The sequence below is a fragment of the Sebastes umbrosus genome, chromosome 2 (genome assembly GCF_015220745.1).
Source record: "Sebastes umbrosus isolate fSebUmb1 chromosome 2, fSebUmb1.pri, whole genome shotgun sequence".
Classification (NCBI taxonomy): domain Eukaryota; kingdom Metazoa; phylum Chordata; class Actinopteri; order Perciformes; family Sebastidae; genus Sebastes; species Sebastes umbrosus.
In genome coordinates this window covers 4,636,729-4,659,529 of record NC_051270.1, presented here as the reverse complement: position 1 = coordinate 4,659,529, position 22,801 = coordinate 4,636,729, and the positions used below count along the sequence as shown (strand labels likewise).

Below are 22,801 nucleotides of genomic sequence, written 5' to 3'. Positions count from 1 at the left end.
CTATAAATAGTACAGTTGATAAATACTACAATAAATAAGACAATACCCAAGAATAAAATTATAAAACAACCTAAAACATCCATAAAACAATCCACAGTTCTGCATTCATTTAGTGCTACTGTTCAGTAGTCTGACCGCCTGAGGGTAAAAACTGTCTCTGAGGCGAGAGGTCCGAAAGTGTATATGCTGGATGAGTTGTGTCCTGCATGATACAAAGTGCTTTCTTCCTGCAGCGAGTGGTGTAAATGTCCTGTAACTGTGGTAACGGTGATCCAATCATTTTTGATGCTGTTTTCACTGTCCTCGTCAGGAGTTTGTGGTCATGTGATGTAATGTTGCCAAACCAGACCAGTATGCATCCAGTTAAGATGCTTTCTATTGTGGACCGGTAGAAGTTGATGAGGGTTGTTGTGGACATACCATGTTTCTTTAAACATCTTAAAAAATACAGTCTCTGTTGTGCCATTTTTGTGACACAGCTGATGTGCAGGGACCAGGAGAGGGAGTCAGAAATATGGATGCCCAGGGACTTGAAGCTGTTGACAATTTCGACAGGAGTGTTATTTATATCAACAGGTGATTGAACAGTTTTAATTCTCCTGAAGTCAATTATAAGCTCCTTAGTTTTCTCCTCATTCAGGGACAGATTGTTGTTGTGATATCACATGGTCAGGTACCCAAAAAGTACCCAAGCTCCGAAAACACACCATTTCAAAACTGTTCAGAACTCTGCCAACATGTCGGCTAAGGCGCTCAGCGTGGAGTACACAAGGCAGGTTTAAAGCAGTGATATATTAGTAAAGCTATGTGTGAAAAATACATTTCAATTCATTTACATGTGGAGTAAGGCAAATAATAATAAAAAGAAAATAATTTACACTGTACAATACATCAGGTCCTATCTAAAGAGAGACTAGGAGAGTGAAGGTGTTGAAATGCTGGTGCTGTGCTGAGACTAAAACTGGTCAGAGAGCAGATCACACAGTCTCTGAGACACAGACTCCCTGCTGGTCCGGAGGGTGAGACGGTACATCTGAATAGAAAACACACACACACACAGTTACACGGGCTATATGATGGTTCAATACAAGGATGAGTGTATACACACGTAGGCAAAATTGTTGGTACTCTTCCGTTAAAGAAAGAAAAACCCACAATGGTCACTGAAATAACTTGAAACTGACAAAAGTAATAATAAATAAAAATTCACTGAAAATTAACTAATGAAAATCAGCTATTGTTTTTGAATTGTGGTTCAACAGGATCATTTTAAAAAACAAACTAATGAAACTGGCCTGGACAGTGACCTTTGACCACCAACATCTAATCAGTTCATTCTTGATTCCAAGTGGACGTTTGTGACAAATTTGAAGAAAATTATCTGCAGGTGTTCCTGAGATATCGCGTTCACAAGAATGGGACGGACGGACATGATGCCTCTGGCCATCGCTGTCGCCGGCGCGGAGGCATAAAAACGCAGATTTCTGTGGGAAAATCATTTCAATACCTCAACACCAATATGATTCTTAAAGCTGGCGAGTGAATTCTGAATTTTTCCTGTCAGTGAAATGCGTATACTGTACAATACGGTTACTATTTTTCCTTGTGTTTGTACATCTCATCCTTGTCTGCTGCTCGACAGTTCATTCTTGACCTTGGAAACAGCGGTTGACAAAACAATCTCCACTCAAGGTCCACTTACTCATTTTGTTCTGTTTATTTTAAGCCATGACACGAATGAGAAATCCTAAAAGTGCTAAAAATGATGAAAAGTTTCATGTCAATTCAATGTCAATGGCAACACTCTGGCTAGGATGACGGTTTGAGAACAAGCTGTGTCGCGTAAAATCCGCACAGGACGCTGCTCATCTGGTTCGCCAGTTAGTGACACAAAACCCTCAAAAATGAATGGTTTGAAACCGGGTCAGAGCTCTCCACGGGACTTTTACCTGATCTGGATGTTATCAATCCAACACCTTTTGAATATTGCTCACCGGGAGATGACTGCTGCTGTTCTTTACGTTTTAACAGTAAACAGTTTGCAATAACATGCCCTGCTTGGTGGCAATAGAAACACTCTCTTTCCTCTTTACGCACGGGAGGAGCTAGGCTTGGCCAGCTATCAAGAGAAGCAGCGGGAGAGAAACGAGGTTTATCAGGAGAAGGAGAGGTGAACGTAACCTTGTGCGTAAGCACATACTCATCAGCCATAACAGCTGCAGCAGATAGAGATTTTACCTTCTGCTCATTTAAGTACACAACCATGCGCTCAGGCAAACTTTTTTTAAACTCTTCTAATAACATTAACTCACGGAGGGCAGAAAAATCATCACATTTATAAGCGGAACACCACTTGTCAAAGAGACTTCCCTTATCCCTCGCAAACTCCACATAAGTTTGTGTGGCAGACTTTTTGTGGGCTCTAAATTTTTGCCTATAAGCCTCTGGCACCAATTCATAGGCGCGCAGAATTGCGGCTTTCACAGTGTCGTAATCTTTACTGTCCTCAAGAGGGAGCGCTGACACTACCTCTTGAGCTTTACCATATAACCTACATTGTAATAGTAGGGACCACATATCAGAAGGCCACTTAAGAGCCAGCACAATGCGCTCAAAGGCGCTGAAGTAAGAATCCACTTCAGTTTCTCGGAAATTTGGGACTAACGCGATATATTTACTAATGTCAAAAGCTCTATGTGATGAACTAGTGAGAATTGAGGGTGAGTCAGCTGACGCACAAGCTGCCTCTGCAGTGAGTCTCTTTCTGAGAGTCAAGCTCCAGTCTGCCGCAATCTCCAGTTTTTTGACTTGCAGGCGGAAGTCAAGCTCTGCCTGACGTTCCTGGGCATGAGTCTGAGCCTCCAGGTGGAGACGAGCAAGGCGTACCTTTAAACGTGCCTCGTCTCGAGATCCTGAAGAACCAGGTGATATGGGATTTATCGAGGGAGAGTAACCGGCGTCTTAACCCGGTCCTCCGCCTCGAAGACAATACCCGGGGCAACTTTCGGCCCTCGCTCAGCCGCGGTACTGGGAGTTCCACCCTCAGGTTGAGAACTACCTTCAGCCAGAGCGACGTCATCCTGCACACTAGACTCTGTAGAAGCCAACATACCAATCACCCTCAACTCCACAAGTGTATTCACAACCAATGCAGCAAGTGCACTACACCTAATACATGTACCATTATCGCTAAAGGAGGCAGAGGAATAACTAAACATGAGACACACAGAGCAGGGGAGAGCAGGAGAAGGAGGAGAGGGAGGAGAGGGAGAAGCCATCGCTAACGGCTAAGCTACTGCTAAGCTACAGTACGATAGCCCAGCCAGCGTTAGCCGAGCTGAATATGTGCGGTTAAGTCTCTGAAAAGGAGCGAGTTGTGAGTGCTTAAGCAGAACTAGTGTAGGTATAAATGTAGCGGGTAATTAGCCGCTGTAGTGAAGAGTATATAACTATATTGCCCTGGATGTGCTAGAGCAGCTACAGAACAGCAGCTACAGAAAGACAAGCAACCGGAAATGAGGCAATACGCTTACAGCAAGCACGTCAGCACGTCAGCACGTCAGCACGTCACTTAATCACTTTTGAATTCTTATTACTAGACTATACACCATCAGACAAAAGTGTGTACACTAGATGTCTATCCGATAGTGTTGTAGCTAAATTTACTAAATTGACTTCATGAGCTTCTTTAATGATAAAATCCTAACTATTAGAGAACTTGCATCAAAGCAGGAAATCTTAAGGTCTGCTGATCTCCTTCATTAATCCTCAGGATCAACAACTAACCATGTCATTTATTGATTTGCTCATCACATTTTATGTCCTGTTTTGTCACTAATTAAAGCTTCATAACAAAGCTATTGTTTTGCTGTAAACAGTCATGTGAAATGCAGAACTTAAAGAAGACAACAATTCAGTGATCGATCAAATTGTGTTTTTTTATTACAAATATTGACCTGCAGTCATTCACAGATTTTACACATCAACATTTTGTTTATTCTCCCAGAGTTACAAATTGGGTAATTAAAGGAGACTGATATAGTGAAGCTGTAGCTGCTGCAGCGCCTCAGAGGAAGACTGTGATGTTGGCTGAGGACACCAGCTGGAGGAGGACACTGGAACCAGTGGGTACGGCGCTGTTGCACAAGTCTGTGCAACAGCGCTTTATGGGGCCAACACACACATTAATGTTCACGCAGGACTTGACAATGACACCTGCAAGACATGAAGAAAAAAACCCTCAGTCTCAACTACAATAAAAGCCACCAGGCGTTTAGTACAGAGATATCTCAGCTCAGATTGACAGATTTGAAATGTTTATATGAGACATGGAAGAACAACTCACCGTTCACATCAGTGGTGGCACAACGGTCAAGGGGGGCAAGGGGCACAGTCGGACAAGTTACCTTGTGCGGGTTGCCCCTGAACGTTGGTAGCATCTCCATGCACATGCTGTAGAGAAAGACAGAATGGTGTCACACATGGATATTTCAATGCTCATTGTTTTACACATTTTTACCAAAAAAAAAACTTGCAAATAAGCTGAGAAATATGAATTTCCTCAAAAAAAACAACCCCAAAAACAGAAAGGATTACACAACATCTAGATGTGTTGCAGATGAAAGATCTGAACTGATCTGTTAACACAAATATTTCCAATCATTTTCATTATTATATTATAAGCCAAGTCACATGAATAGATCATAATAAGCTGTTTTTACCTCCAGCCAGAGCCATACGCAGGATCTGAGCTCCAGAAAATTGCATCGTGAACAGATGGTAAATGACAACTGTCTGAAAGGAGAACTGGAGAGACAGGATGTCAACTCTGATCAGACATTTCTTTTATAGTGTGGTAATGGTAAACACCCCGTCAGGAGGTGAGCACCTTATCCCCGAGAAAAAGCTTTACAAGTAGATAGAAGAACTGAAGTGATATTAAATCATCTTTACTAGCAGATCAAATCTCTTTTGGCTGATACAAATCAGGTAAATATTGCAGTATAGTTTACTTCAAAGTATTCCACTGATTGATGCAGCGACACAACTGACATTTCACATTTATTTTGCAGCCTGTGAACAAACTATAAAACATAAGTTATTTTAGTTAATCTAGTTCAGTTTCTCTAAATCAGTCAGGAAGCAGTGGTGCATGGTCTTACATTCAAGATTTCACTCAAGTAAAAGTAAAAAAGTATTATCAGCAAAATGTTCAATACTTATTTTACTCCACGTGTTCAATACTTATTTTACCCGCTGTATATACAGTATAATATTATTTATTGGAATATAACTGATGCTTTAGCACGTAAACAGCATTTAGATGTCACAGCTGGTGGGGGTCAAGCACATTATAACTACTTTATACTGTTCTTTAGAGTATCTAGTAACACCAGCTGTCAGATAAATGTATACAAGTATCTCAGTGGAGAAGAAGTATCAAGTATGAAATTGAAATACACAAGTAAAATAAAAGTACATCAAACAGGAAACAGGAAGTGAACAAACCACACTTTTGTAATGAATTTAATGTTCAATGTGCTCGTTTCCCTTTCTCTACACATACAGTCGGCTATATATGTTTGTTTTTGTGGACAAACTTGACATCCACATGTTTAGTTACTCTAAACATAACTATGTAATCTTTACAATGAATTAAACACATGATCACCTAATTTTCAATGAATGCATCTTTTTTTTAATCTCCTGTGAACAAACTAAACTAAAAGATTTGACCAACTATGTACTTTTAGCTGGTAAACCAGCAGCCTTTCTTCAGTTTATTCACCTATAAAGACTGTTTTATTATCAGGCTGCCATATACACGCTACATTTCCTCATTTTCTGGAAAATCGACCTCTAACAGAAAGTGTAGCCTAATTTTGTCTTTAACAAAAGATGAAAGAATATTTTGTGCATATACAACAATCAAGAATATCAAAAGATATACAAGTTTTTATTTTAGGAGCAACACAGAAATAGACCAATAAATAACAAAAGAGCTAAGTTAAGTAAAAACCCCAAACTAGCCCCTAAAGTTTTACCCCTAACTAATGAACTGGTGAGCCGGCAAAAAGTAACAAAAGAGGGGAAGCCACCTCAGCTCGGCTCTTACAGAACCGGGTGCTTCCCTCTACCCCTGAACAACATAACCCCAAACTAAACCCTGACAAACAGTATTTTGCGCCAGTAAAAGCTGTTGGGAATGACTATAAACAATGAAAAAAAATCTATTACCGTGTAATCAAGTTATATATATAACATATATAATAAAATGTCTATTTAGTAAGTATATTATGAGTATATAAGATACATGTATAATAAACTGTAATTGTTTTGTGAGTAATGCATCTTATGTGTGTAAACCAATCCTTTGGTCAATAATTGTATTGTAGTGTAGTGTAATATAATATAATAATTGCAGGAGGGGTAATATTAGTGTTCTGTTTCACTTCTGGAAAGTGGCATTGGTTGAACCAGTGAAGATCTTAACCACATGTCATGTTCTGTGGTGGGGCTGAACACGGAGCGTGAATACCTACCGGAAACCGAGACAGATCTATGATATGTCATCAGCCAGAAGGTCAGAGAGAGAAAGAGAGTCTGTCACGCAACAAACACATTTACATCATTTCTCCTCATTTCCACTCAGTCACATGAGGCTGATCATTCCTGATCGTCGGGTTTGATATGAGTTACATCATTTACATTTTCCCTTTAGCCTAATAAATAATGTCCAGTTTTCAAAAAACACCATAGTCATATTCTGGGTTATGAAATAATGAACTCACAATCAGAATATCAATAACTACAGACGCTAATAATGAATAAATAATATAAAGTTATTGTGCCAGTAGAGATGGTTCCTGGTCCTCTAAGCAGTCCACAGTAGAAATACAGACTGCAGCTTGCACTTGTCTTTATTAGTATTAGTACAGTTCAGACATAAACAGCTGTTAAAGCTGACTGACAGCTGATCCAGCTGTGATCAGCTGCTGCTGTCATCAGAAACGGACGTCGCTTCACTTGACGCTTCAGAGGAAACGACGTTCCATTGCTCTTAAAACGGCTTTCCTCGTTTCCTCTCTCCTCGCATGGTTTCCTTGCGTCCCTCCATGCTTCCCTGTTGGGAGGGACTAAGACGCAAGGATGAGACGCAAGTGAGGGAAACGGGGATGCAATTAAGAGCTTTGGCATGCACCCTATGACTTGCCCCAAACTGCATGTGATTTTCATAAAGTGGGCATGTCTGTAAAGGGGAGACTCGTGGGTACCCATAGAACCCATTTTCATTCACATATCTTGAGGTCAGAGGTCAAGGGACCCCTTTGAAAATGGCCAGGCCAGCTGTTCCTCGCCAAAATTTAGTGCAAGTTTGGAGAGTTATTTATCCTCCTTCCCGACAAGCTAGTATGACATGGTTGATACCAATGGATTCCTTAGGTTTGATGTCAGTATCTTCACTCTAGTTTTAAAACTGAGCCCGCTACAACCTAAAAATCACAAGTTGCGTTATTTATTATTTTATTTTGCGAAATTTAGTGGCGTTAAAACAAATTTGCGTTATCGTGTTAACTTTGACAGCCCTCATAAAAAATATATATATCAAACATCACCAGATTTATCCTTTAAGATTCCTCAATCAATTGACTTTTCTGTTGTATTTGATGCAGGTTTACGTCCTACTAGTACATGCTTACATTCGTTTTACACTAAACCTGTAACTGACCTGCTCAGGTGAGCAAAGTGGCGAGGGCTGGAGACTCTGGACATTTAGACAACGGACTTAAAGTAACCAGAATTAGGGAGAGAGAGAGAGCCAAGACATTCCACCAAAAAGGGACTTTATTTCAGATGAGTTCCCCTTTTAACCTCATCAAGTGGTGTAAGAGCCACAATGTGTGAATATAAGTTAAAATACATAATTTCTAGTTATTGTATCTGATTTAGGTAATGTTTAAAAAGGTAAAGAGACAAATGCATGTATATTGAATTTTGATGATTTATACTCCCTTTAATATAGTGAGAGAGTGAGTGTGCATTAGAGTTAGGAGGCAGAGAGCTGCGTTAGGCACGGAGCACATCGTTTTTCTACCGTGTGACACTATGTAATATCTAACTTTTTTCAGTAAATGTTTTAAACTGGATTACATCTCCTGTCATTCGCATCAGACTGAAGTTACTGTATTTTTGGGATCCAGACAAAATGCCACTACAAGTGGTTTATCTATATCAAATACACAAACGAAGGGAGATGCATGGCACAAACCAGCATTGCATATGCATCTAATCAATCATCTTAATTATTAAAGCAAAGTCAGGTAATATTGGAAGACAAACAATATTCCAGTGACACAAGAGCAGTCATAAAGTGAACACAAAGGGATGAAGAACAACTCGCTTTAGAAGACACTCAATGAATACAGGGGATCAGTCTGGCTGGTAGCATGCAGGGCAAACAGAGGCATGTTCTTCTCCTCCTACTTATAGGAGTCCTGATTGTGTTCTGATTGGACTCACCTGTGCGTAGTTAACTCTGAACAGCACAGGTGAGGTTGTAGCTCCTCTCAGAGCTCATGAGGATAAAGGCGGACATGAAACACTTTCTAACAGACCCGTTACCCCCCCTCCTCTCCTCTCTGTGTCTCTACCAGGTGGAGCAGTAGGCGGTCTGCTGGGCGCCTGGCTGACCAGCGGTCAGTTCAGACCTCTGCCTCAGATCCTGATGGAGTTGCCTCCCAACCAGCAACAGATGCTCTTTAATCACATCACGGCCGTCTTGGGCAACCTGGACTGGACGGACGCGGCCCAGCTCATCGCCATCGTGATGGGCAACGCCACTCTCCAGCAGCAGGTCACCGCCGCGCTGCTTGGCTACATCACAAAGGAACTCCGAGCAGAGGTGCGCTATCAAGACTGAGTTCTGCTTATGCACATGGACTTTTTCAGGATGATCAGGCCTGCCGAGCACAACCAGAGTCTTTACAACATATTTTTGTACTTAATTCGAAAAAAGAAAAAAAAATGTGAATCATGGATGTTTCACTTTCATGACTGTGCCAAATGGAGCTGTTAGCGTTCGCTATCTTCAGAGTGTCTATCCTGACAGAAGTGGAATGTAACTAAATACATACAAGTACTGCACTTAAATACAATTTTAAGGTACTTGAGTATTTCCATTTTATGCTACTTTTCACTTCTACTCCACCACAACTCAGAGGCAAATATTGTTCTTTTTACGCCACTATAGGTAATAAATTGAGGTATTAATCTAGATTAAGCTACCCAGCAGTGTGTAAAGTAATAATTGAAATTAGCTCCACCTTTACATGAAAGCATCACTAATTATAATTAAGTGGTATTATAGATATGATTCTGCATAATGAGTACTTTTCCTTTGGTACTTTAAGTATATTTTATTCTCAATACTTGAGTATTTCTACTTAAGTAAAAGATCAGAGTCCCTCATCCACCACTACCGAACAAGAAAGAAACCAAAGTGATATTCAATAATGAATGAATAGTGACATCAGCACTAATAATGTTTGTACAACAGACTGATGACAACGTTCAATCAGCTTTTTTTTTTACACTCTAAGATATTGTGCCTGGAGAGTCATTTATTCTGGATTAGAATGTAATCTCTTTATTCCCACACTCTGTATCAGTGTGTTTTAATATACCTCTGCATAGGAAGTGAAATAAAATAAACTTTTGAAGACATTGTTTAGACTTTTTTTCCAACATTTTTCAAACTTTGTTTTTCAAAAATATTTTCAGACATTTTTCAGATTTATTTTTCCTTTTTTTTAAAGACATTTTTAGACTTTTTTTCAGACTATTTTTCTTTTTACCGTTTTCAGTCATTTTTTCATACTTTTTTTCCAACATTTTTCAATTTTTTTTTTTTTCAAAAATGTTTTCAGACATTTTTCAGATGTTTTTTATATCTTTTTCAGACATTTTTTCATAAATTTTTCAAACTTTTTCACACATTTTTTCCAGACATTTTTCAGCCTTTTTTTCCGGACATTTTTTCCAACATTTTTTTCAGACATGTACGAGACTTTTTTTTCCAGCATTTTCTTTCAAAAATAAAGACCCCCTAAAGACCCCATGGTCCCCCTAAAGACCCCCTAAAGACCTCCTGGACCCCCTAAAGACCCCCTAAAGACCCCCTGGACCCCCTAAAGACCTCCTGGACCCTCCTAAAGACCCCCTAAATACCCCATAGTCCCCCTAAAGACCCCCTAAAGACCCCATAAAGACCCCCTGGACCCCCTAAAGACCCGATGAAATCATAGATGAAAGACTGAGAGAGCTGAGAGTTGTTCCTCTGTGTTAACTCAAAGGCACCACCTGGTGGCCATGCAGCTGTACTCACAAACATCTGGACTGAATCACAATCATCTGGACTGAATCACAAACATCTGGACTGAATCACAAACATCTGGACTGAATCACATCCTGTCATCCTGAAGTCAAACTGAAATTAAACATATTTTTTTAGGAGATCAGTAATTGTCTCAAAGTAACATTTGTTTCTATTAATTTTACATTTTTTACAGAAATATTCGTTCATATCTGCAAAGTTAGTGTTTTTTTTACTTTTGTATTTATTTGGTCAAAACTGTTTTTATCAAAAGGAAGAAATTAAAGTTTTATTTATGGCTGAAACTAACAATTATATTCATTATCGTTTAATTATTTTCTCCATTAATTGCATAATTGTTTTGTTTATAAAATGCCAGAAAATACTAAAAAGGTATTTGAATTGTTATAATTTCCAACAACATGACGTCATGTTTTGATCAATCAACCATTCAAAACCCCAAAAATATTCAGTTTACTGTCGTTTTTCATGACAAAGAAAGAATTCCTCACGTTTGAGAAGCTGAATAATACAGTTTTTCTCGATTGTTTACACACATTTTCTGAAAGCATGCCTCATACTCTCAGAACTCTACACACAAATCAAAAAACACACACACAATGGGCAAAACCCCTCAATTCTCCTGCAAAATGAAACTATACATTCAAAACAATGTTATTTCTTCTCAAAATGGTATTTTGTTTTCAAATGACACACACAAACCATCATATGAATAGACATTTATAAGAACCAGTTGAACACTGATGTGCTCAATGTAAAACACTATGATGAATGGAAAACACTTCTTCTCCATTCATCATAATGACTTAGGCCTTTTTTTTCTTACTACAGACAGTACATACATAAGTGTGTTGTAAAATATTTTAGAATATTGTTTTTATACTCAGAACACACAAATACACGGTAACAAATATATTTTATTTTCCCCACAAAAACAATGTACACAGTGTACATCCCAACCAACACAAAGTTGCACATACAGTGGTCTACATACAAAACAACAGAGGAATTTACTGTATACAGTTACAGTAAAAAAAACGAAAACAAAACTATGCTGCATCCTCTCTTCTGTTTCGGTCTGGCCACAGCACCTCATCCACATCACAAGCAATGTTTTCCCTGGCCAAGCAGCGGGGGAAATATCGCTTAGCATGTCGAATCCAGCCATGAAAAGCATCAACTGCTATATCTCCACATGCGTCTTCCATAGCTTGGAGAAGGGGTATACGCGTTTGTGGATTTCGGTCATACACTTTCCATCTCCAGGCAGAAAAGAATTCCTCAATAGGATTGAGGAATGGAGAATATGGAGGGAGATAAACAACTAAAAAGCGTGGGTGGGCAGTGAACCAGTTACGAACCGGAGCAGCCCGGTGGAAACTTACGTTGTCCCAAATGACAACGTACCTGAGCTGCTCTGGGCCGTCTATCTGATCTGGTGGAATGAGTGTGTTGTGTAGGGTGTCCAGGAATCTGATCAGATGGGCAGTGTTGTAGGGGCCAAGGGTAGCATGGTGATGGATGACGCCATGGTGGGTAATCACTGCACACATTGTGATGTTCCCTCCGCGCTGGCCAGGGACTTCAACAATGGCACGCTGGCCGATGATATTCCTTCCCCTCGTTCGTCTTTTTGTGAGGTTGAATCCAACCTCATCAATGAAAATGAACTGGTGCTCCACTGCAGCCACCTCTAGCTCAAGGACTCTCTGAAACAGACATGGAGTGGTCACTATTGTGAAGCACAATCATTAAGCACAATCATTATGATTACAATATTGAAATATGTATAATTTATGCAGTGTTGAGAGTATGCATCAATTGTGGGATTGTATAGGACTTACTTGCACATAGTTATATCGCAATTCTTTGACTCTTTCTGAATTGCGTTCAAATGGCACCCTGTAGACCTGCTTCATCCTCAGATTATTTCTGCGCAAGACACGGTCCAGTGTTGATAAGCTTACCCTATCAATATTTTGAAATATCTCATTGTTTTCTATTATTTTTCTTTGTATTTGCCGTAATGTTATGGCGTTATTTTCTAGGACCATGTTCATGATTTCAGTTTCCTGTTCAGGAGACAGAAGACGTTCCCGACCACCTTGTGTTGGTAATCTTTCAGTTCTGCAATACAAATAGTAAAATACTGTAAATACTGTGTAGGAATACATTTCCCAAATACTTGAAACATACTTTATTTTTACAGTCCTACAGAACAGTCCACAGGCAATACTGTATTGATATGCAGTACTGCAATTTTCTAGTGAGAGTAGATGTCTTACCTATTCTCATTTCGGAAAGTCCGGATGATGGATGCTACAGTGTACCTGCTCAAATTTGGCTGTACTCTTTGCCCAGCCTCCCTCATTGTTAGACCATGGTTGACCACATGGTCAACCAAAGTGGCTCGGATCTCATCAGAGATTACGGTCCTTGGCCTTCCTCGTCCTCGTCCTCCCCGTCCTCCTCCTCGTTTCCAATGTTGGCATCCATTGCTCCAAAACAGAAGAGCTCACCTGTTGCCCTTTTATGCTAAAGCTCTGATTGCTAATTGTAACACTGTGTGACAGGTGTTTGCCCATGTGATGAGTCAGTGTGCATAGTAGGGCAATTGACTTTAGAATTTTGAATGACAGTGTGTTCCTTGTGAAAACGAGATTTCCTTCATGAAAATTGTGCCAAATGCAGAGAATTGTGTGAAGTGTTTTGAAAAAAGTGTGTTTTAGAACTGCAATTTGAGTGTAAAGCAGGAATTGTGCTTGTAGTTTAGCAGAATTGGTTCAGGGGGTTGGTGCATGAGTTACATGTTGTGGTCATTGTATGTCAAGTACCAGTATTTGTGTGTAAATAATTGAGAAAAACTGTAATACCAGTTAGTTATTAGTTAATAAAACTTCTTCTTATGATACAAACAGCTTTATTTCAAAAGAAAAAAAAACAGAGGAAAAAACAGCGTTGAGAAGATAAAGGTGTCTTCACCGTCGACCTTATTCTGTCCTGAAAAGTGAAAGAATAAATAAATCTTGAAATTAAAGGTATATTTTTTATTGTAAACACATTACTAGCAGATTCCTTCACTTTGACAAAATGATAAAACAATGTTGAAAAGATGGAGATTCTTTGAATCGCAGACAAAAACGTGACATTAATTCTGCTTTATGTTACAAATAAACATGGTTTCATGTTAAATCATATTTGACCTTTCATTGACTTCACCTACAGAAAGAAGGAAGGAGAGGAGGAGAGGAGGAGAGGAGAGGAAAGGAGGAGAGGAGTGGAGGAGAGGAGTGGAGAGAGAGAGAGAGAGAGAGAGGGGGGGGGGGGGGCATTAGAGAGAGAGAGAAAGACAGAGAGAATGCCAAGTGCCACTGCAGTGCCAAGAGATGAGCAGAAAGGGGAACCCCCTTACCCAGCTGGTCCTGAGGCTGAGTTCATCAACCCTCTCCACTAACACACCAAGGCCTCAGGACCAGAACAGACCACCAATTAGACTCAACCAGATTACAACACAGTTCAAACTAAACTACATCACCTATTGGCAAACACAGACAAAGGCACAGAGCAGAATGCAGTGCTATCTGGCTCTAAACCGACAGTACACCATAGCAGACTATCTGAGCACGGTTACTGATCTACATTTAAGAAGAACCTTGACAAAGTCCAGACTGAGTGAGCACAGCCCCGCCGTAGAACAGGAAGACCTGGAAGACCTGGAAGACCTGGCTCCCTGTAGAGCAACGGCTGTGCTCTCACTGCAGCCTGAGTGAGCCTGAAACAGACAGAGCTACACTTCCTCACCAGATGTGAGAAATATCAAAACATCAGGGATATATATTTAAAAAAAAAAAATTTCATAACTAAACATTTCCTACAGCTCTCAGATGAAGAGAAGTTATCTGTCCTACTGGGGGAGGACACTAGGACCTGTGAGCTGGTAGCAGTCTATGTTGGACTGTTCCGACCTGGAAGTTAGAGGCAACACCCAGATAGCTCTGAGTCATCCGGGTTGCTCAGACTTCCTCTGGCAACGCTGGATAACCACCAGACTCCTGTGATTATGTCTTCCAGCTCATCGACACCTGCCAATGAGGAGAACCATAGAACTACAAGAAAGGTACCCACCACCCTGCTTTATTGTGTTTATGCTGCACGGTGGTCAGCACTGGCGCCTCACAGATAGAGGGTCGTAGGTTCGAATCCGGCTTGGGGCCCTTCTGTGTGGAGTTTGCATGTTTTCCCGTGTTAGCGTGGGCTTTCCTCCCACATAGGCCTGTGGGAAGACACCCACAATTTTGAGATACCCCTACCGGAGGTAGAACAAAGCACAACAATGATTTTCATATTCTCCTAGGTCTCCCATATATGAAATGGATTCTTGTATAAAAATATTTTACTGCAAAAATGGTTAAATTGACAGATATTGTGACATAACCCATAAATAGAAAAAGCGCAAAATGAAGCCAGGCCGAATGGGAGATGGTACACCAAAGCTCATGTAATTTCATAATGCTAGCTCTGATTGATCCCATTTTATGTGATAATGGCCAAGGGGTTCCTCTACATGTGTGAAGAAACAGAATGTGAATATATTGATGCGTTGAGGAAATACAGTACTACAAACACATAAGTACAATAAGCGGTAGTATCAAATTTGAAGGTCTATGATGAATGTATTCATTTACTTTTAGGTAGCTTTGGCTGGGATTCGTTTGTAGATAACTTCTGTTTTGATTTGATGCTATATAAATACCTTGAATTGAACACATTGCTCTCAGAACATGTTGGTTGAAAGCATCTTCAGTCGGGTAGTTGTACCGCAACACGTTCTCATCCCAACTCGTCACTCGTCATACGGAGGCTTTGTCAGACCCCTCTGCGTCACTTTTTGGTTGCAATGAACACGTTTTTGACGTTGGGAATTAAACAAAACCCTTGCTTAGGTTTAAGAAAGAACACCATGGTTGGGCTTAAAATTACTATTTTTGTACAGTGAAAACTGGCGTGCCGTTGTGAACACGGGACACGAATGAAGAGCTGATTGTAACGTGAAAGTGACACTTAACACACGGAACAGCGGTCTCCTGGATGAAAGTCTTGTGTTTGTTGGACCCATCCACTTTCTCGCCCGCCCTGTGTGTCTCTTTCACTCTTTAAACTACGTCTCCAAAGCACTTTTTCTGAGTGTTTACTGTTACCGCGGATGAGTTTACATTGTAGATAATGGAAAACCCAGTGTGTCTCATTGCAAGTCCATTAACCATTAATGGAGGGCATATTTTCTTGCCACAGGCAATTTCTCTTCCAAGCTTCCAAGATAATCCAAAGTTTGACATTTATTGTAAATCAGTGAGGTGGGTCTTCAGCTTTGTAAAAGCTGTCATTTTCCCTTTTCTATACAAGCTACTTGTGGTGTCACAGCCTGTGGGGGGGTGGCATGCAGGTAGACAATCATAGAATTGAACTCCAAGTTTCTGTGAAATAGCACAGATTGGGTACATATATTTCATTGCATTTGATGATAAGGCAAGAATGTGACTGTGCAAGGTGTATTGGCTCAACACTTATCTAGTATCAGCCTCCTCCTGGTTACTGTATAGGTCTACAAAGCTTTTTCTACCTGTGACTGGCTGACCATCTTGACCTCTAACCATTTTCAAAGCCTCCTGCCAAAGAGGCAGAGATTCTCTGTGGTCCTGTATCATCTTTGCTCCCTGGTAAAGGCTGGTAAATATGGTTCAACCAGTTCTGTTCTGAAGAACATCATACCAAAAATGGCACGCAACAACACACTTTACATAGTCCAATCTGCTCCAAACTTCACAAGCTGGATAATAGTCCAGGCCTGAAGACATATATGTGGTATTATGAGTGAAAGTCATAGCGCCCCCTACAGGAAACAGGAAGTTGTTGTAAATTGACTATACATTGTCCAATCTTCCCCAAATTTGACATGTTTTATAAGAGTCCCAGCATCAAGACGTATACGTTCAATTATGAGTGATAGTCATAGCGCCACCTAAAGGAAACAGGAAGTTGTTAGATTTACAAGCCCAATGTGGCATTATACTTGCATGTGAGCAATCCTTATTGTTGAGCCGTGCCTGAGGAACCTGCTCAATAGAATCAGGTTTTAATCAAATCAAACCATGTCACTAATCTTTCTGACTTAATGTAGTCAACACCGTAGAGTGTGAATAATTCACATCAAAACCAATAAATAACACAGACAATAAGTTTGTCTTTACAGCATCTTTTCCCATGCGTGAAAATGGGACACACCCAAACTCTGACGTTCACGTCGATTAGATCGCTCACCCAGTAACGTTGTTGTTTTTCGCTCTTAACTTTGTCACCAGTAGCTGCAGTTTTGACTTCATGAATGTAACGGGGTACCAAATGACATACTGATATGCTTTTAGTCATGATTATAGGTGATGACAATGAAAATGATGAAAATCTGAAATTACAGGCACCAGAAGCTAATAAAAAAAGTGCAGTGCATTTCTTTTACCTGTAGTCTCTACACCACAAATGCCTACACCTTAGTCTGGGTGTAGGGATGACACTGACAACAGAGAGGTGACAGTGGGGGAGGATCCTAGGGTTCTGCACCCTGCGTTAAAAGCTATGAACACCCACACAGGTGTTTTCAGTTTATTTGGCTGATTAGATCTCTGCTCACTGTAATGTATTGACATCTTCCTGAGTCTCCTGTCAGCTTTCATTGCACCTGGTAGATGGAGATTTGTGATCTCATGAATTCCACCTTCAACCTGAGCAGAGGTCTAATCAGCCAGAATAACTGAAAACACCTGTGTGGGTGTTCAGAGGACAAACAGGTTCAGCTTATACAGAGTTTGAACAAAGTGTTCAGATGTACAACAAAAAACAACAAATGAGTAAAGATCTTCCAGTCCCTTCAAGTTGGAACTAAATGTGATTATTACATTATGAAAATGCCCAGTGATTGGCAGTTTGGTTATAGCGAGTTCACTCTACTCGACTTTAGCCCTGATTTTCCGCTTCCAGACTAGCGACTAGAAGGGAGCCTGTAAATTGCGAAATTTGATCTGAGATCTGCAAAAACTCTCGTGAGACTTGCTGCCAGACGACCTAACCTAACCTCAACCATTCGAGGCATACGACATGGCACAGGAGGCTGTTGTAACTTGACTCTACATATTCCAATCTGCTCCAAACTTCACAAGCTGGATAAGAATCCCGGCCTGAAGACATATACGTTCCATTATTGAGTTATAGTGATAGCGCCACCTACTGGCAACAAGAAATGGTTGTATACTGCCACCCACCCTCATAGAAGTGCCTTTTAAGGATGCCCCACAGGTTCTCAACAGGTCATTTACAGTGCCACGTGCTCCACGCAGAAAATACCCTCTAACTGTTGCGTGCAGTGTCTGACTTTCATGGAAATGCACGGCAGCGGGTACCCCCGACGTGCGCAAAGGGGCGAGGGCCCGTTCAACGCTGCTTGCAGCTTTAATTATTTTTCTGCTGGAATATCGCGTTTTTGGGACCTTTTCCATCCCCAAAAACTCACCAAAAGTGGAATATGCGTCAGAAGTGGCGCGAAATTCAAAGTTCTGTAGTGATTCGGATCGGGTGTCGCCAGCGGGCGAGATAGCGCCCCCTAATGTAGGCTGTTTTTCAGGGAAAGTTTCTTCGATCTTCATGAAATTCAAGTATGTCATTGCATACGTCTTGAAGTTCGTGTTAAATATTTTTGAGATTTTTTCAGCCAACAGGAAGTCAGCGATCTTGGATTTCCTGCGTTTTTTTTAAATTTACGAACACATCTTTGAAGACTTTAGGATGCACAAAAACTCATGAAACTTTACATGCACATCCAAACTAGTAATTACTTTGATTTAGTGGTGAAATTTTGCAAGGGCGTGACATGTTGGCTCTCTAGCGCCCCCTTATGTCTTTTAGATTTTGAACATACCTTGAGGTACTCGAAAACTCATGAAACTTGGTAAAATGATGGACACCTGTGAACTTTATGTAAATGTACAGTTATTGGGTTCAGCATGTTTAGCCGGCTCTATTGCGCCCCCTAACGCGTGGAAGGCCATAGTTTGGTCAAAGTTGATCCTATATTCATAAAATTTGGTAGGTACATCCTGCTCATTATTTCAAACATATTCCTCATCGGGTTTCATTAGCTCCGCCCACCGGGAAGTCGGCCATATTGGAATATGTGCGTTTTTCATGTATTTTATGCATACTTTTACGAACTCCTCCTAGAGGGTTTATCGGATTCGCGTCAAATTTGGGTGGGATAACCCTCCCACTACTGCGATGCTAAATTGCGAAGGAATTTTTGATCGCTCGAACGGTGATATCATACGTCATGTGCGAAGACGCCATTTTGTCACGTTTAAGGTATGGAACTTTGCGATACTCCTCCTAGAGCATTCAAGAGATCCATCTCAAAGTCGGGCAACCGAATCTCAACACCTTCAGGATGCTAAATTGCGAAGCTTTTGTGTTTTCGTGAAACGGCGTTCTTGTGGCGGCGCGTTGAATTTTGATGTTTCGCCAAGACACAGGAGGCTGTTGTAACTTGACTTTAGGCCGTAGTTTGGTCAAAGTTGTTCCTATATTCATGAAATTTGGTATGCATATCCCACTCATTATTTCAAACATATTCCTCATTGGGTTTCATTAGCTCCGCCCACCCGGAAGTCGGCCATATTGAATTTTGTGTTTTTCATGTCATGTCATTTCACTTTTACGAACTCCTCCTAGAGACTTAACCCGATCAACTTCAAATTTGGTCAGTAGTATCTTAAGACCTTTGTGATGAAAAGTTATCCAAAGATTAAAAAGTTATCGAACTATGTTGCCGTGGCGTGGCGGCGAATAACCGCCTTTCGCCAAAAACCAGGAAGTTGTTGTAAATTGACTATACATAGTCCAATCTGCTCCAAACTTCACAAGCTAGATAATAGTCCAGGCCTGAAGACATATATGTGGTATTATGAGTGAACGTCATAGCGCCCCCTACAGGAAACAGGACGTTGTTGTAAATTGACTATACATTGTCCAATCTTCCCCAAATTTGACATGTTTTAAAAGAGTCTTGGCCTGAAGACATGTACGTGCCTGGACCCCCATGGCCCGCCCCTAACGCTGACACTGCTGACCAGACGAAGGTCTCCCATGAATCAATGCTGATTCTAGTGTTGGCTTTTCCTGCCTCAGCCTCCCGCCCGCGGCCGGAGGGAACAGGGTATCTCAGAGTTTTGGTCGGAGATGATAACCTTTCTCTCTGTGGAGCCCCGTCACTTCACAAGACACGGAAAACCTCTGTTGGTCTGGAGGAGCTGCAGCAGTTATTTCTGCACAAACGTCCACTGTACATTCATTAAATATTGTCAGAGCTAAATTAACTCTTCTGCAGTGTGTAGTGTGCGCGCATGCATGTGAGAGTGGAGCGAAAGAGTGAGAACAAGCGCGGTGTGTGAGTGAGTGAAGGCAGGCAAAGCAGGCAGAGGAGCAAAGGAGCAGAGACTCCGGTCCTGGAGACCAAAGCTACGGTCTCTGACCGCAGCCAACACTGTTTAACAGACGGGCTTCACTATATAGAACTTTGTGGTTTTGGTGCTTCCGTGTAGTTTCTGTTGGAGTCTTGTCTGAACAGCGTAGCCACACGTGAGCGCGCATGAGACACCGACCTGCAATGATTTACACGTGTAAGAAGTTACAAACAGTCCCTTTAACTTTTATTAATGATACTATTAAAGTCAGAGAGAGACGGAGAGTCTGTCTGTCAGCAACAAACACGTTTTACATTATTTATCGTCATTTCCATTCAGTCACATGTGAGGCTGATAATTCCTGAACGTCGGGTTTGATATGAGTTATATCATTTACATTTTCCCTGAAACATTCAGCCTAATAATTTGGATTCCAGGACCATAGTCTCTGCTGTACTCTGCTCCTCTGAACTGCCTGCCTTCACTCAGCTGTATATTGTACTTATTATTCACATATACTTATAGGCAGGGTCTGAAATTAGCAACCGCCACCCGCCAAATGCAGGTAAATTGTTGGCGGGTAAAATTGGCAGGCCATCCGCCATTTTGGCAGACAGTAAAAAATGTTAGGGGAGGGAATAGAGAACAGACTCCTTATTGTCTGATTCCTTGGTATCTCAAGCCTCCGTGACTACTGATTCCTCTGTATTGATGCCCTTCCACAGTAACGCGTGCACAATGCACCCTGTTTTTTCCTTGATAATGCAACACTGTGAACAACAAACCTGTTGGCCAGGAGGAGAGTTAGTAATGTTACCTGTTAGCAGCCGGTGGGCAGCACAGTCCTGCTTGGTTAAATAACAGATCTACTAATGTTAATGGAGGTGCCATTAGGCACATTAGGCATTAGGCAGTTGTTATTATTATGTGGCGTTCAAACCCAAGCTCAGGAAAAATGACTATTGGTAAATTACGTTATCGTCTTGTTCAAATGTAACCTCGTAAAATTATGTTTTTGGCGAGAAACTTGAATAAATCCAGTTGTTTGAAGGAGATGTTTTCACAGCAATATAAAATAGATAATAGGGAGGGAATTACAGTATGACCTGTTTAACATCCTAACACTAGCTCTCAACAGCTTGCCAAGATTTTTCTAATCAAAGCAAATATTTAAATAATCATAATCATTTGAATTGTGTGTTTTTATGCAAACAACCCCTATAGATGACAATAACAAAGTACAGTACAGTACTGTGTACAGTACCCTCCCTGCCCCGAAAAATAGGGCTCCCCGTAAGCCACGGTGTAATTCGAATATTGTAATTTACCATGCATATAATGTTTTTTGTGTAAAATATATTGAACATTGAATGACATCAGATCTAAGATGTTATTATACCCCCGTAAGTAGTTGGGGATATATAGCGTTCCACGTGCCCTTCCGTCCGTCCGCCCGTTCACCTGTCACATTTTCGTGTCCGGAGCAAAACTATTTAATTTAGGAACTTCAAATTTGGTATGATGGTTGACAGTGTGGTCTAGTTGTGCCTTTTGGGGGTTAGAAGTCCACGGTGCCCAAATCTTTTTTGAGTTTTTCCAAAATGGCAAAACCTTTGGTGTTACTTTAGTAGGGATCAAGCAGTGAGCGGGGGTATCTGAGCCATGCTCACTTTTGCCTTGTTCTTTCATTTGGCGCAGAGATTTCAAAAGTGGCAGATAACATTTCTGAGCGGCAGACAAAAAAAAAGGTACTTGTTTGCCACAGTGGCAGGCAATGAAAAAAGTTCATTTCAGAACCTGCTCATAGGTCATGGCTGCTGGAGTCGGACTACTTGATGTCTTTTGCACAAATAATTGCACAGTTCACTGTACACAGAAGTACACAGAAGCTATAATCTAAAATATTAACGTGACGCTTAAGAGGAAACAACGTCTCATTTCTCTTAAAACATGTGACTTCCTGTAAATTTAGTGAAGGCTGCTTCAAACTGCAAACCGTAGCTTTTAGTCACTGCCCTGCTGCTGCTGCCACCTGATCTCATCTACAGTTTGATTGTAATCTGAGTTCACATCAGTGAAAAATGTGTCTGAACTGGTCTGACAGCTTGGATCAACTTGACTGAGGTTTATTTTTAACTGTTAAGACTCAAGAGTACGACAGAGTATTAGGGCCACAATGAGGAAACAAATAAATCTTAGATTTTTAGAATAAAGTCATACGTTTACGAGAAAAAAGTCGTAATATTACGAGAAAAAAGTCATAAGTTTAGGTTAAAAAGTCATAATATGAGAAAAAAAGTTGTAATATTATGAGATTAAAGTTAAAAGATTAGAGATATTTGGGTAGCTGGTTTTGCCACACCTGATGTGTTTAGTTTATGCTTCACATAGACAAGGTCTTGCATGCAAACTAACCATCTTTTCTAACCCACTGCATTATCTGACACACATTAAGATCAAATACATAAAGTTGAATTAGTTTTAAATATAAACATACACATTCTCAACCCCCACATCACACCCCCCTTTGTCCTTTCTGAGCACATTTGCTCCAAAAAAACAAAGAGGCAAGGAAATAACGTCTAACTTGTGCGTGCAGTGTCCGATGGTCACTGAAATGTACGGGTGTGTCGACCGGCGTCTCGCCAGTACCCCTGACGTGCGGGAAGGTGCGAGGGCCCGTTCATCGCTGCTTGCAGCTTTAATTTATTTTAGTTTCTGCTCAATCAATCCACAATAATTTAACGGCTGCATTGAGCAATCAAGTTTTATTCATCAATTTAATTGTTTAGTTGATAGTAAAAAGAAGAGCAGTTTCCCAGAGCCAGAGGTGATGTATCTCACTGTTGGTCTTTTCAGGAGCTCTCTGTGATGGAACCACCGGTACTTCCGGGTGCATCAACGC

The 22,801-nt window shown here is 40.8% G+C and overlaps 2 protein-coding genes and 2 long non-coding RNA genes across 4 annotated transcripts in view; 1 reads left to right on the top strand and 3 right to left on the bottom strand.

Moving 5' to 3' along the window:
* Positions 1–689: 689 nt before the first annotated feature.
* The window catches only part of LOC119477090 (AP-2 complex subunit alpha-2-like), a 73,245-nt gene continuing 51,133 nt past the window's right edge, over positions 690–22,801 (bottom strand). Inside the window, exon 23 of the mRNA XM_037750964.1 lies at positions 690–1,033. Within this exon, the coding sequence (XP_037606892.1) occupies positions 956–1,033 (78 nt within the window). The 3' untranslated portion in view covers positions 690–955. The remainder of the gene's footprint in view (positions 1,034–22,801) is intronic.
* Positions 3,918–4,656, bottom strand: LOC119477196. Its single transcript, XR_005204194.1, has 2 exons — positions 4,346–4,656; positions 3,918–4,215 (listed from the first exon to the last, which is right to left on the bottom strand). It is a non-coding gene; the product is annotated as an uncharacterized LOC119477196 (long non-coding RNA).
* LOC119477198 lies at positions 5,938–6,177 on the bottom strand. The gene is made up of 2 exons (XR_005204195.1): positions 6,138–6,177; positions 5,938–6,103 (listed from the first exon to the last, which is right to left on the bottom strand). It is a non-coding gene; the product is annotated as an uncharacterized LOC119477198 (long non-coding RNA).
* LOC119504481 (protein C19orf12-like) lies at positions 7,954–9,723 on the top strand. The gene is made up of 2 exons (XM_037796593.1): positions 7,954–7,965; positions 8,531–9,723. The coding sequence occupies exons 1-2, from the start codon at positions 7,954–7,956 to the stop codon at positions 8,918–8,920; spliced, it is 402 nt and encodes a 133-aa protein (XP_037652521.1). The 3' UTR covers positions 8,921–9,723.